This window comes from Colobus angolensis, unplaced genomic scaffold, assembly GCF_000951035.1.
Source record: "Colobus angolensis palliatus isolate OR3802 unplaced genomic scaffold, Cang.pa_1.0 Scaffold124, whole genome shotgun sequence".
Taxonomy (NCBI): domain Eukaryota; kingdom Metazoa; phylum Chordata; class Mammalia; order Primates; family Cercopithecidae; genus Colobus; species Colobus angolensis.
In genome coordinates, this window is record NW_012113586.1 from 6638325 (window position 1) to 6653257 (window position 14933).

The window sequence follows — 14933 nt, forward strand, 5'->3', positions numbered from 1 at the left end:
CGCCCAGCTACTTTTTTTTTTGTACTTTTTAGTAGAGACGGGGTTTCACCGTATTAGCCAGGATGGTCTCGATCTCCTGAGCCACCGCGCCCGGCCTGGTGGATTCTTAAGATAAGGCAAGTTCAGGCGGGGCGTGGTAGCTCCCGCTTGTAATCCCAGCACTTGGGGAGGCTGAGGCGGGCGGATTGCTTAAGGTCAGGAGTTTGAGAACAGCCTGGCCAACGTGGTGAAACCCCGTCTCCACGAAAAACACAAAAAATTAGCTGGGCGTGGTGGCGTGCGCCTGTAATCTCAGCTACTCAGGAGGCTGAGACAGGAGGATCTCTTGAATCCGGGAGGCGGAGGTTGTAGTGAGCCGAGATCGTGCCACCGCACTCCAGCCTTGCAGCAACAAGAGCGAGACTCCGTATCAGAAAAAAAAAAAAAAAAAAAGGCAAGTTTGGGAAACATCAGCCTAGCTTATGTATAAAGGTAGCAATAGTTTCCTTGGCTGGACTAAAATATCTCCTCAACTTAGAGCTAAATATCTCAAGTTGGTCACTTGGAAACCACGTTCCTATTCTGGGTTAAAGATGCATTTTGGGGTTCAAACAACTTCCGCATCAGTCTTTGTGGCCCCCATTCTAAGACTCAAAGAATGACAGGTCGAAGTCCCAACCCAGATGCCTGGACCAGCTCTCGGAGACTGACTCCAGCCCCATACCTGTAGGTGACGATGCAAGAGGTGGGCTGTAATCGGGGAGCAGTAGAGGGGTCGGGCCCAGGTGCTAGACAGGCCCACGGTGTGGTCCGAGTGCATGTGAGACAAGAAGAAGAGCCGTGCGGTGCCAGCCCGACGCAGGCTCCAGAAGTCCACTGCAATGGGCGTATGGGGGATCAGGACCCCATTCATGGTGGCAGGGTTGGAGTCACCAGTGGGATCTTCTCCGTGGGGGCAGGGCTCCTGCGTGAGGCTTCCACAACGGCGCCAAGATAAAAGTCATGCTGGGGCAAGAACAGGGCCAGATACCCTAAGGGAAAGAGCCCAGCAGAGGAATAAGTCACTAGAGTGGGCAGAAAAAGGAAGTGACAGTGCCGGCGGGAGCCCAAAGAGCGGAGGGCGCTCGACACTCCCAACTGCGCGGGAGCTGAGGCCAAGCCGGGCACTCAAAGCGCGCGCTACTGGGAGGAGACAGGCCGAAGTAGCCGATTTCCGATTGCCCGCCACAGCACCACCAGAGGGAGCCGCGCGGCTGCGCCTGGAGGGTGAGAGGTTGGGGGAAGGGCATCCTAAGGTCGGAGTCGGGACCACGCTCAGCCTTTGCTCGCCGGGAGACCGGCAGCGCGCTTGTTTGGTCTCTTGACAAGGGGGCGGGACTTCCGCAGAAAGGAAAATTGGGCCTATCTGCGATGAGAACAGCTTGAAGGCGCAAGAAAGGCTGGAACTGGAGAGGGAGGGGTCTGCGGTCAGTCGGACGCGGCGCTGGAAATCCGGCGCAGGGCCTAGTGGTAGCGGGAGCGATTCTGTGGGCGGGGCGAACGGCCTGCCGGACGAGGGTAGGGCCTGAAGAGCCCAGGGTGGGGCTCGCGGGGTCGCGGAGGGCGTGGAAGTGTGTCAGGGCCAGCGTGCCGGCACTACGGAAGCCGAGCCTGAGGCGAGATTTCGCCTTTAGTATTTTCACTGACTCATATTTCCTTTACTCAGGCTCACACATCAAGACGAGAAGGAGCCCACGAGTTACCGTGGGAGATGTGGGAGCTGCCCTGTGACTGTTAGGAAGATGCCGTACCTTGGCTCCGAGGACGTGGTGAAGGAGCTGAAGAAGGCTCTGTGCAATCCTCACATTCAAGCTGATAGGCTGCGCTACCGGAATGTCATCCAGCGAGTGATTAGGTATCACCTAACTCCCGTCGCGTGCTGTTTGCTCCCTTTGCAATCCCCATCAGGGCTCACTAGCTCCAGTCTCTCTGAAAGGGTAAATTAGCTTTCACACGTGGCAATTATATGGTTCGGTCTTCGTCCTGCTGCTTTGGAGTACCATCTCAGTCTCTCCACTGCAGCATCTTTTACTCACCTGGGTAGTTTCCTCCATATCACAGGCTTGAACAATTACTGCTAACTCCTGGATCTATAATATAGCTAGTACAGACTTCTTTTTTTAGCTTCAGACCCACCTATCCCACTGCCTGCCTGGCATTTCCACGTGCATGGTTTATCAAAAGTATGTCCGAAATAGCACGGACATTCTTCCGTCTTCCTCAAACCTGTTCTTCGGCTTACATTTGTGTTGATGAATGCCACCAGCAGCCGACTGTGCGTGGGAGCCAACCTTGAAGACACCCGATCCCCACTTCTCATGTCAGATGGTTTGAATTCATGATTCTAAATATCCACCCTCTCTTGTTTATTGGCATTGTTGTTCTGGTCCAGGCCTTCATCACCAAAGCAATTGCAGCAGCTTACTAGTAGGCCACCTTGCCTCATTTGAGACAGAATTTTTCCATTATACAAATCTGAACAGATAACTCTTGCCTACAGCTATGGTTCACAAACTTTACTATGCACAAAAATCCCTTGGGGTGCTTTTTGTCATCCAGTCCAGGGATTGATTCTGATTTCAGTAGGGTGGGAGGGAACCCAGGAATCTGTATTTTTAATAAACATCTCAGCTGATTCCAGTAGGAGACCAGTTTGAGAAACAATGAAGTCCAAACTTACCACAGCACCTAAGGAACAAGCTATTAATTCAACTACCTACAGACTCAAAAAAATGTATGCCGCTCCTGCTCATGTTTACATACCTCATACCTTCTATTACATCTATTACATCTGCCTAGTGAGCTCCTGCTCATTCAGGTAAAGTGTTACTTCCTCTGTGAAGAAACATTTTCTGACTTCCTGCCAGTGTTAGACCTCTGAATCCCCTCTGCGCCTTGTACAATACTTCTGTTTAAATACTTATCTATGATACCATAATTAACGGTATTGTTATCTGGCTCATTAATAGATTTGAAGTTCCTAGAGGTCTGAGACCACGCCTTCTTCAAGATTATGTCCCAAGAGCATATCCCTGGATGTAAAAGTTGAATTTCACCAAAGTACTAAGGATTCAATAAGTGTTTGTTGAGGCTGGGCACGGCGGCTCACGCCTGTAATCCCAGCACTTTGGGAAGCCAAGACGAGTGGATCACCTGTAGTCAGGAGTTCGAGACCAGCCTGGCCAACATGGCGAAACCCTGTCTCTACTAAAAATATAAAAATTTAGCCAAGCGTGGTGGCACGTGCCTGTGGTCCCAGCTACTCAGGAGGCTGAGGCAGGAGAATCACTTGAACCTGGGAGGCAGAAGTTGTAATGAGCCGAGATTGTGCCACTGCACTCTAGCCTGGGTAACAGAGCAAGACTCCATCTCAAAAATAATAATAAGTGTTTGTTGAATGAATAGAAGAATAATGTTTATTGCAGGCCTATAGTATGAAGTACTGTGTGATATAATAGACAAGGTAATCCTGGCCGCTACCCTCTAAGAGATCACAAGCTAGTTGGGTAACCAGTAGATATGTAAGTAAAACTCCCTCCATTGTTAGTTGGGGATTTTGCATTTTACTTCTTTCTGTCATGTGCGTTGGTTTCAGGTACATGACTCAGGGCTTGGACATGTCTGGTGTTTTTATGGAAATGGTGAAGGCCAGTGCCACTGTAGATATTGTCCAGAAGAAGTTGGTTTATCTGTACATGTGCACATATGCTCCCCTGAAACCAGATCTGGCTCTCCTGGCCATCAATACACTGTGCAAAGACTGCTCAGACCCCAATCCAATGGTGCGAGGGCTGGCATTACGGAGCATGTGTAGCCTCAGGTGAGTACCGTCTTCTCTGTCTGGTCCTAAATGGCTGATGAATTCAAGAGATCATGGGGTAGATTTTTAAAGAGGATAATTTATTTGAGCTCCTTAATACTGGGGAAAACATTATCGTACCCTGAACTTAGATTTTCAGCCACTGCTTTGGCTTAATAACCTATATCATATAATTTTATTAGAGGGAGATTTTGATTCTCACTCTAAGTAAAATAGTCCTCAATTTTGGTTAAATATCTCTAAACAATTATGTGTATATATTTTTTTGCTGCCTGTGCATCATTATTCCAAATGAAAAGTCAAATTAGGCTGGGTGCAGTGGCTCATGCCTATAGTCCCAGCACTTTGGGAGGCTGAGACAGGAAGATTGCTTGAGCTCAGGAATTCGAGACCAGCTGGGCAAGATGGTGAGACCCTATATCTACAAAAAATTAAATGGGCATGCTGACACGCACCTGTAGTCTCAGCCACTAGAAGGCTGAGGCAGGAGGATCGCTTGGGCCCAGGAATTAGAGGCAGCGGTGAGCTATGATTGGGCCACTGCACTGCAGCCTGGGTGACAAAGTGAGACCCCATCTTGAAAAAAACAAGAGAAGAACAAAAACGTCAAATTATGGCTTTTTAAGCTTAATAGAGGCTTTCTGCAATTCTTCATGATCTGATGGGTGTAGCATCTACTAAACTCTCTGTTAGGTGAACAGGGGCTGATGTATGTCAAAATTAGTATTTCCGAATCTGGCTGACTCCAGGATGTGTTGCTTAGGATGCCTGGTGTGCAGGAGTATATACAACAGCCTATTCTCAATGGTCTGCGGGATAAGGCTTCATATGTCAGGAGAGTGGCAGTCCTTGGATGTGCCAAGATGCATAATCTTCATGGAGACTCTGAAGTAGGTAAGTTCAGTGTAATCCATCATGGTCAATGTGCCTCCATTATGTATAACTTTATAAAAGATTATGTAGCTTTGGTAGAAAATAATAATGTGGCCCCAGTTCTATACATGTCTCTTTAAGTAGGATACAGGGCTTGGTGTCTTCTGGAGATGAGAAGTCCTTTCTCTCGGGCCCCAGTTAGATCCTTTGTATTAGCTGCTTAAAACAGTCTGGACATGGCAGGTTTTTTTTGCCTTGCACTTTAGTGTGGCCTTTGTCATTTTTGTAGCAGAGAAGTTCAACTTTGTCTACTTGGAGGTATTACTCTGGCTACATCCCTGTTACTCTGAAGCTTTTCTTCTTCATCTAAGAACTTTGTTCTTTTTTATAGATGGTGCCCTGGTTAATGAATTATACAGTTTGCTGCGTGACCAGGATCCAATTGTAGTTGTGAACTGCTTGAGGTCTCTAGAGGAAATTCTGAAACAGGAAGGAGGCGTTGTCATCAATAAGCCCATTGCTCACCATCTCTTAAATCGGTTTGGATGCCTCAGTGCTCTTTTTATTATGAGATCTGCGTCCTTGTGGGATCTTGTTGATGTATTGAACAACTTATGTGAGGTAGAAAAGAAAGTTAACCATTATTATTATTATTTGAGACGGAGTTTTGCTCTTGTTGTGTAAGCCGGAGTGCAATGGCACTATCTCAGCTTAGCGCAGCCTCCGCCTCCTGGCTTTAAGCAATTCTTCTGCTTCAGCCTCCCGAGTAGCTGGGATTATAGGCATGCGCCACCATGCCCGACTAATTTTGTATTTTTAGTGGAGACAGGGTTTCTCCATGTTGATCAGGCTAGTCTCAAACTTCCGACCTCAGGTGATCTGCCCACCTCGGCCTCCGAAAGTGCTGGGATTACAGGCGTGAGCCACTGTGCCCAGCCAGTTAACCACTATTAACTCCCTCACATTTCACTAATAGAATTTCTTTTATTTGCCTTAGTTTCCCTTATTGATATAGGGAAATAGAAATATACTATGGGAATAGGTTCTACCCTTTTCTAGTCATTACGTCCCCCAAACTAAGCCATTTATAGTGTCTTAAAATGTTGGGAACCTGTACCCAGTGTATGCTGATCATGTCTTTGGTCTTAGAAGTGTGCATTTGTATTAATAGCTCATCTTGGAATTTTAAGCCTTTTTTGTGTAAACTTTAAATAGTACATGAAAAGAATGATTTAATTATGGCACAGCCTATTTTTAAGAATTCTCCCTTTGTTATGATGAACAACCAACTGGTCATATGGCAGTGGCATGGAAATGGCCCTAATTTTGTTGCTAAAATAGCTCTTTTGTTTTCTTTTTTGGATAGAATGTCAAAACTGGACCAGTGGGGCCAGGCTGAGGTATTGAACTTTCTGCTACGCTACCAACCCCGCAGTGAGGAAGAACTATTTGACATTCTCAATCTGTTGGATAGTTTTCTCAAGAGCAGCAGCCCAGGTGTGGTGATGGGAGCTACCAAACTTTTTCTGATCTTGGCAAAAAAGTTTCCCCATGTACAAACCGATGTCCTTGTGCGGGTCAAGGGACCTTTGCTAGCTGCCTGTTCTTCGGAGAGCCGTGAGCTCTGTTTTGTTGCTCTTTGTCATGTACGCCAGATCTTGCATAGTTTGCCAGGTCACTTTAGCGGCCACTACAAAAAGTTTTTTTGCTCCTACTCGGAGCCCCACTACATCAAACTACAGAAAGTGGAGGTGCTGTGTGAGCTGGTGAATGATGAGAATGTGCAGCAGGTGCTAGAGGAGCTTCGAGGGTACTGCACGGATGTGTCTGCGGACTTTGCACAGGCTGCCATCTTTGCCATAGGTAGGTGTCTGCTTCTTTTCCTTCTTGAGAATCTAGACCAGCCAGCGAGAAAGCTGTGGTTAGAGGAACCATAGAGAGCAAAGGGCATGAATCTTGCTTCAGAAGCAAAGTACTATGCACTAAATAATTGGGTCAGTGACTACAAACAAGGGGGAAAAGAGAGTTGTTTTTTTTCTTTTTTCTTTTTTTTTTTTTTTTGGTCAAGATTGGTGTTGCCATATCTTCCAGGATGGAGAATACAGGTAACTCAAACTACAATACTTAAAATTTTTGTTGTCTTGTATCCAAAATGCTTTCCTATACATCATCTTACCACAGTCTCATGAGACAGTCAGGAAAAGTAGACAAATGTCATTAACTTCATTTTAAAGATGAAGAAACTCAGACACAAAAACAGTTATCAAGTTGCCAAAAGGACATACAGTTTTAGAAATGGGACTGAAATGCAACTTTCCTGACTCAAAGTCCTATGTTAATCCACCAGTCGTTTATTGGGCTTCTACTATGGGCTATGTATTGTGCTGAATGTAGACCAACACAGAATAATTCCTAAATCTTACAGACTTTTTCATAGTACCCTGTCTGGAATTTAAAAGGCTGGAGTGACTCAAAAACTGAAAATAGCTGTTGAGCTAAGTTTTGAAAGATTTCAAGTATAGGAGGAGGAGGAACCCTCATATTTGGAATAAAACATGGTTATTTTAGGGGCAGAGAAGAGGGAGCAAAGAGGAGACTAGAAATCCTTAGGAGACTGCTGTCAAGTGTCCCCCACAAAAATACTCCTTTGCAAGTGTGCTGCAACAAAAAGGGTGCCTCATATCTGGCTGCCATGTAAATACCTTTGTTACTATAAGTTTTCAGCCTTGTTTAATGGGGAATTGTTTTACTATGAGCTTTTAATTTTCTAGTAGTCAGTGAGAAAAAATGATTTTTACCAAAGTTCCCTTTATAGCAAACTTATATTCTTAGTTCATCAAAGAATGATTTTTTTTTTTTTTAGATAGTTCTGTTTCTTTTGTCTTTGATTGGTGGGAGATGATTTTAGATTGAGGTGCTAATATTTCACTTAGCAGTTTTCTCTTCTTTCCCTTCTTTTGTAGGTGGCATTGCCAGGACTTACACAGATCAATGTGTTCAGATTCTAACAGAGTTGCTGGGTCTTCGACAAGAGCACATTACCACAGGTAATGCTTGCCTTTTTAGGATTTTTGATTTTTTTGTCAAGTGCCTGGCTTATAGTAGTTGCTCAGAACATGTTTGTTGTTGAATGATAATATAGAGATTTGAACTTTTCCTTGCATCATCATCTGTTGCTGATAGAGAAGCATAGGGTCTATAGATCTAATAGGATATTGAGTCTTTAGGCTGTCTTGAGTCTATAAGGCTGTACTATAGACAATGAAGACTACTAGGATGACCTTGCTTGATATTTCACCAATTTTACTTCTCCTTTTGTTTTATGGCAGTATGCCATAGGCAGTGGCTTCCAGGGTTGGGACTAGGGTAAGTCAAGCAAGATGCCTAGGATGCAAAATTTAAGAAGGCACTCAGACTTAGGTTCCTGCAAGAGTCAGTCCTGCATGTCTTCTTCAAGTTTGAACCCTAGGCACCTCACTTGCTTTATCATTTTCCCAGGCCTGGTGGTTCCATTTATACTGGTCTTTAGTGTTTCATTCAACAGCAATACTACCCCACACACATTTGCATATGGCTTTCCATTTTACAAAGTGCTTTTTCATACATTAGTTCATTTATCCTCACATCAATCTGATAAGAGCAATATGCATTCAAGAAATTATTGCTCATTTCATTACATTTCTTAGATAACCATTGACCACACCTCCAAAACCCATTTTATAGAAATCCAGCCAGAACCATGAGTCTGAATACATGACTGTTCTTAAGATTCCTCCCTACCTGGAGGCTCTAATCCTGTGCTCTTGTACCCTGACCTGTATTGTAGTGGTGGTGCAGACTTTCCGAGACCTGGTTTGGTTGTGTCCTCAGTGTACTGAAGCTGTGTGTCAGGCCCTGCCCGGCTGTGAGGAGAACATTCAAGATAGTGAGGTAGACTGTAATTCTCCTTTACTTCTAGGTAGAGGGAGAATGCTTGAAACCCTGCCCTTTGAAATGGAATCTAATTATTCTCTCTACCCTGTGTTTGAAGTGGACACTCTTCGAATTGATTGCCACTTTAGATTCTCTTTTGGATATAGATGGCATATAAATTATAAAAACAAGATTTATCTGACGGTTTTTATTACAAAACTCTGATACCATTGCTCTCTTGAACAGTTTTGTTTTGTTTTGTTTTGCTTGAGATAGAGTTGCCCAGGCTGGAGTGCAGTGGGGCGATCTCGGCCCACTGCAACCTCTACCTCCCAAATTCAAGTGATTCTCCTGCCTCAGCCTCCTGAGTAGCTGGGATTACAGGTGTGCACCACCACGCCCATCTAATTTTTGTATTTTTAATAGAGTTTTGCCATGTTGTCTAGGCTGGTCTAGAATTCTAGCCTCAAGTGATCCACCCGCCTCAGCCTCTCAAAGAGCTGGGATTACAGGCCTAAGCCACCGCGCCCGGCCTGTCTTGAACAGTTTAGAGTCAGAGATTTAGACCATGGAGTTTTTAGCTAGAATGAGAATTAGAATCATTTGTGAAATTTTTACAAAGATTTGGACGTAATCACAGGTCTCCTGACTTAAATATTCAGGGGTGGTGGACCTAGACAGATAACTTTTTTTTTTTTTTTGAGACAGAGTCTAGCTCTGTTGCTCAGGCTGGAGTGCAGTAACGCCATCTCGGCTCACTGCAACTTCTGCCTCCTGGTTTCAAGCAATTCTCCTGCCTCAGCCTCCCGAGTAGCCAGAACTACACACGTGCACCACCATGCCTGGCTAATTTTTGTATTTTTAATAGAGACAGGGTTTCACCATGTTGGCCAGGCTGGTCTCGAATTCCTGACCTCAGGTGATCCACCCTCCTCAGCCTCCCAAAGTGCTGGGATTACAGGCGCAAGCCACCGTGCCCAGCTGACAGATACATTTTTAAGAAGCTTCACAGATGAATTTGATGTGCACTCTAGGTTAGTAACCACTTCTGTGAAAATTTTAGAGAAATTCTTCAAGCAACTTCCACTGGAACACTAAACCCCAATAGGGCCAAAGGCCTCAAACCTGAGGAAACCTTATTTATTGCTTAATCCAACATAGGCTATGAAAGTTTTGAGTTTCCTCTTGTGTATTAGAATTTCATTCCTATTTGTTATAGAGAGTATAGTATAGTAGGGGGAATCGGTAAATTAAATGAAGTAAACTAAAGATTATACCTTTTCTGCTGGCACTAAGCAAAAAGCAAAACTAGTGGCTGTCTACTATCTCCTTTGTTTTAGACGGTCAAGTGTTGAGCACTTGCTCTTATTCCTTTATTCTCTAGGGGAAGCAAGCACTTATTTGGCTACTTGGTGTCCACGGGGAAAGAATTCCTAATGCTCCTTATGTGTTAGAGGACTTTGTTGAGAATGTGAAGTCGGAAACATTTCCAGCTGTTAAGATGGAGCTGCTCACTGCTTTGCTGCGCCTTTTCCTCTCTCGACCTGCTGAGTGCCAGGACATGCTGGGACGTTTGTTGTATTACTGCATAGGTGGGTTTTGCAAGAGGAAATAGTGCTTGCCGTGACCCATAGTAAAGATTCTTAATAGCTTTCATTGTTTGGTGAGTCATGTCTGGGACCCGAGAAGAAAATGTTAATGCTTCCTAGGGTTTCCTGTCTCCTTCGTTTTTTTCTCCTATTATGGTTGGCACAAAAGTAGGAGGAAAGTGGTTTTGTTTTTAATGGTCAATCTGTTGTCTTACCTCAGAGGAAGAAAAAGATATGGCTGTACGGGACCGAGGTCTCTTCTATTATCGCCTCCTCTTAGTTGGCATTGATGAAGTTAAGCGGATTCTGTGTAGCCCTAAATCTGACCCTACTCTTGGACTTTTGGAGGATCCGGCAGAAAGACCTGTGAATAGCTGGGCCTCAGACTTCAACACACTGGTGCCAGTGTATGGCAAAGCCCACTGGGCAACTATCTCTAAATGCCAGGGGGCAGAGCGTTGTGGCCCAGAGCTTCCTAAAACTTCATCCTTTGCCGCATCAGGTAAAAACAGTCCTTACATTAAATCTTGTCATGATAAATCTTTACCTTTTCAATGATTGGTGGAAAGTAGAGTATCCTAGCACTAAATCTCAGACTGTTGTCTGAATTTGAAGCATTTGTGAACAAGAAAGAAGTTCATCATTGGTTATTTCAGCCATTTATCCAAAGATGAAAGTCACATTGTGTACATTTGGGAATTTGGGTAACAAACTTAGTTCCTACAGATTAGGAGTATCTTTCACACAAGTTTTCTGTCTCTTTTTAGGACCCTTGATTCCTGAAGATAACAAGGAGAGGGAACAAGAACTCCCTGATTCTGGAGCCCTCATGCTAGTCCCTAATCACCAGCTTACTGCTGATTATTTTGAGAAAACTTGGCTTAGCCTCAAAGTTGCTCATCAGCAAGTGTTGCCTTGGCGGGGAGAATTCCATCCTGACACCCTCCAGATGGCTCTTCAAGTAGTGAACATCCAGACCATTGCAATGAGTAGGGCTGGGACTCGGCCATGGAAAGCATACCTCAGTGCCCAGGATGATACTGGTTGTCTGTTCTTAACAGAACTGCTATTGGAGCCTGAAAACTCAGAAATGCAGATCTCTGTGAAACAAAATGAAGCAAGAACCGAGACACTGAATAGTTTTATTTCTGTATTAGAAACTGTGATTGGAACAATTGAAGAAATAAAATCATAACAGATTCTTGTTGCTTGTCCAGAGTAAGATGAATAACTATTACAGTTTCTTAGTCTTTCTTTTTAGAGCTGCCAGTAAGTCCAGATAATACCAGATACAAAGGAGAGTGGAAAATCTAGAAATCAGGATTCTTAAGTTTTTAGCCAAAGAACATTGATTCATTCCTTTCATTCCTATTGGCAATTGACCCCATTTTTCAATGATGATGTTGTAAAGGTTAATGTTGGTAAGGGAATGGGGTAAGGATGGGATTTGGATTATTTCCTAATCAATTTTAGGAATTATGTTAGTAATTAAAGATGGCTGATGTGTGGAAACTGACAGGGGTCATCATTTATGGGGGTCATCTTTTCTTCCCTGGATTATTATAGCAAATTGCTAACTGTTCTCATATTTCCAATCATGCTTTTTAGGCCAGATTCCAAAGTCCTTAATGTCATCTAAAGTACCTCTTTGGTGTCAAGTCTTGCCACTCCCAAAATGCCTTCTCTTCTGGCAGAAGCAAACCATTTGCATTGTAGTTCCCTGTATACACCAGCTTCTTTCACCTCTGTACTTTAAACCTGCTTTTATTGTCTAGAACATTTTTTCACCCTCATATCTTCTTGAATTAACACCTTGTCTATCTTTCAGTGTTCAGCTCACTCATAAGCTCCTTCAGGAAATTTTCTTTAACCCTCACTGCCTTCATTAGGGATCTCCTTCAAGCTGTGAAAGTAGCCAGAGCATACCTCTAGCAGTAGTACTGTAATTGTTTTCTTGTTGCTTGTCCTCAATTTTTCTTCTGTTCTTATCTGACCACATTTTGTACATTGAAGCAACTTATGGCAAGAACAAATCTAATAAAATGATGGTAAAATATAAATAAGACTAGCGAATCCAGAATGGGAAAAATTAAAATACCAGTTAAGACCAGCTGGGTTAGGGATGGGGAAATACACAAATGTTCAGGCTGTTTGGGCCTATTAGGTGATATAGTTGAGCCTTGATTTGTCTCTATAGGTGATTTAGCAGTCATAAGGGAAACAGTTATGATTGTCATCAGAGAGGAAGAAACATTGATGTCTAAAAGAAATTTACATGTAGTTTCACATTGGTACTAAGATATGTGCAAGATCCTATGAGAAGTTAGTAATGGGTTTCACATGACTTTCTTACAGTATTCTTCAGCGAAAGCAGAGAGCATAACGTTAATATAGAGCTTAGATTGGGTGCAGTTGTTCACGCCTGTAACCCAGCACTTCAGGAGGCCAAGGAGCGAGGATTGCTTGATGCCAGGAGTTCAAGACCAGCCTGGGCAGCATAGTGAGACCCTGTGTGTAAAAAAATTGATTTGGCCAGGCATGGTGGCACATGCCTGAAATCCCAGCTGCTCAAGAGGCTAAGGCAGGAGGATTGCTTGAGCCCAGGAGTTCAAGGTTACAGAGAGTGGTGATCACACCACTGCACTCCAGCCTGGGTGACAGAAGGAGACCCTATCAAAAAAAATAATAAAAACATACAAAAAAGTAGGCCAGACATGGTGGCTCATGCCTTTAATCTCAGCACTTTGGGAGACCAAGGTGGGTGGATCACTTGAGGCTAGGAGCTTGAGACCAGCCTGGGCAATGTAGTGAGATCCCCATCTCTACAAAAGTAAAAAATTAACCAGGTGTGCCAGCATGCGCCTGTAGTCCCAGCTACTTGGGAGGCTGAGGTGGGAGCACTGCTTGAGCCTAGGAGGTCGAGGCTGCAATAAGCTATGATCACACCACCGAACTCCAGCCTGGGCTACAGAGCAAGACCCTGTCTCAATAATAATAATAATAACAACAACAACATGGTGCTTAATGAAGGCATTTCTTCAAGGACTTAACATGATCCAAGTATATAGCCTTCATCATCCAGCTTAATTCAAGGATTTCTACTATCTAGATACATAGATGAACACATACCCTTCAGAAAAATTTTCACCTATCACTTCTCTCAATTAGGCTCTTTTTTTTTTTTTAATCTGAGACAGAGTCTTGCTGTGTCACCCAGGCTGTAGTGCAGTGGTGTGATCTCAGCTCACTGCAACTTCCACATTGCAGGTTCAAGCCATCCTCCTGCCTCGGCCTCCCAAGTGGCTGGGACTACAGGCATGCACCACCATGCCTGGCTAATTTTTGTATTTTTAGTACAGACGGGGTTTCATCATGATGGCCCAGGCTGGTAACTCCTGACCTCAGGTGTTACCCAGCCTCAACTAGGCTCTTAATAGGAGTAGATGACAAACAGTATTGAATCTTCTGGTAAGAGCCTGGGTTTTGTGGGTTGTTTATTGAATGGTCTTCCCCATTGAACAACTTTTTTTTTTTAAACGGAGTTTTGCTCTTGTTGCCCAGGCTGGAATGAATGGCACAGTTTTGGCTCACTGCAATCTCCGCCTCCCGGGTTCAAGCAGTTCTCCTACCTCAGCCTCCTGAGTAGCTGGGATTACAGGTGCCCACACCACACCCAGCTAATTTTTTGAATTTTTAATAGAGACAGGGTTTCACTATGTTGGTCAGGCTGGTCTCAATTTCCTGACCTCAGGTGATCCACCTGCCTCGGCCTCCCAAAGTGCTGGGATTACAGGCATGAGCCACTGCGCCTGGCCTGAACAACTTTTAAGAATGATTCTCGCCGGGTGTGGTGGCTCATGCCTCTAATCCCAGCACTTTGGGAGGCCAAGGTGTGTGGATCACCTGAGGTCAGGAGTTTGAGACCAGCCTGGCCAACATGGTGAAACCCCGTCTCTACTAAAAATACAAAAATTAGCTAGGTGTGGTGGCGGGCACCTGTAATCCCAGCTACTCGGGAGGCTGAGGCAGGAGAATCGCTTGAAACCCAGGAGGTGGAGGTTGCAGTGAGCCAAGATCGTGCCACTGCACTCCAGCCTGGGCAGCAAGAGCAAAAATCTGTCTCAAAAAATAAAAATAAAATAAAAAAAAGAGTGATTCTCTCTTTCCTTTATTTCCATAGTGCTTGCCACATAGCATTACTCAGTAAATCTTTATTGAATGAATGGCTCTATATAATTAGATTCTGATGTGTTTTGGGATTGATGTTTGAAATGAGTTTTACGATATTGTATCAACTATATGGAAAATAATGGAATTTCTTCTAGGCCAGGATTTCCTTAAAAGTGGCAATACTGACATTTGAGGCCAGATAATTATTTGTTGTGAGGGGCTTTCCTCTGCACTGTAGAATGATTATTAGCAGTATCTCTGGCCTCTACCCACTGGATGCCAGTAGAATCCTCAGTTGTGACAACTAAAAATGCCTCTAGACATTGTCAAAGTTACCCTGGGACAGGGGGCAAAATGGCCATTACTTGAGAACCACTGATTTAGACCATGGATCCTCAGTGGCAGGAAAGGGAGGGATTAGAACAGCTTCAGAATTGCATTTTCTGTATTTTTATGGTTCAGTTAAATGGTGAATGTTTACATACTAGGAGAAATAAAATTGAAGTGCTGCCAATTCAAAGTGTAGCAAGGGGCTGGGCGTGGTGGCTCAC

The 14933-nt window shown here is 44.2% G+C and overlaps 2 protein-coding genes and 1 long non-coding RNA gene across 4 annotated transcripts in view; 1 reads left to right on the forward strand and 2 right to left on the reverse strand.

Moving 5' to 3' along the window:
- Window positions 1-1334, reverse strand: part of DCLRE1B (DNA cross-link repair 1B) — a 9525-nt gene extending 8191 nt beyond the window's left edge. Inside the window, exon 1 of the mRNA XM_011933138.1 lies at window positions 704-1334. Coding sequence (XP_011788528.1) covers window positions 704-892 — 189 coding nt within the window. The 5' untranslated portion in view covers window positions 893-1334. The remainder of the gene's footprint in view (window positions 1-703) is intronic.
- Window positions 1335-1357: 23 nt separating this feature from the next.
- Window positions 1358-11417, forward strand: AP4B1 (adaptor-related protein complex 4, beta 1 subunit). Of its 2 annotated transcripts, none has more exons than XM_011933136.1 (11): window positions 1358-1536; window positions 1685-1873; window positions 3614-3838; window positions 4602-4732; window positions 5103-5250; window positions 6078-6574; window positions 7675-7758; window positions 8538-8641; window positions 10008-10215; window positions 10433-10714; window positions 10980-11417. In XM_011933136.1, exons 2-11 carry the CDS (start codon window positions 1761-1763, stop codon window positions 11405-11407), a joined length of 2220 nt encoding a protein of 739 aa, XP_011788526.1. In that variant the 5' UTR covers window positions 1358-1536; window positions 1685-1760; the 3' UTR covers window positions 11408-11417. The 2 variants fall into 2 exon arrangements, with proteins under 2 accessions (XP_011788526.1, XP_011788527.1); XM_011933137.1 differs by having other exon boundaries at window positions 3742-3838; window positions 10980-11416.
- Window positions 5249-14933, reverse strand: part of LOC105505325 — a 97858-nt gene continuing 88173 nt past the window's right edge. The window contains exons 4-5 of the long non-coding RNA XR_001000724.1: window positions 8492-8613; window positions 5249-6606 (exon numbers count right to left, since the gene is read on the reverse strand). This is a non-coding gene — a long non-coding RNA (uncharacterized LOC105505325). The remainder of the gene's footprint in view (window positions 6607-8491; window positions 8614-14933) is intronic.

Bases quoted from the DNA above. Each gene is read 5' to 3' on its own strand.
- AP4B1 (XM_011933136.1), top strand. From the start codon at position 1,761: ATGCCGTACCTTGGCTCCGAGGACGTGGTGAAGGAGCTGAAGAAGGCT. The intron at 1,874-3,613 runs GTATCACCTAAC...CGTTGGTTTCAG, and splicing joins GTCATCCAGCGAGTGATTAG to GTACATGACTCAGGGCTTGG. The intron at 3,839-4,601 runs GTGAGTACCGTC...TGTGTTGCTTAG, and splicing joins CGGAGCATGTGTAGCCTCAG to GATGCCTGGTGTGCAGGAGT.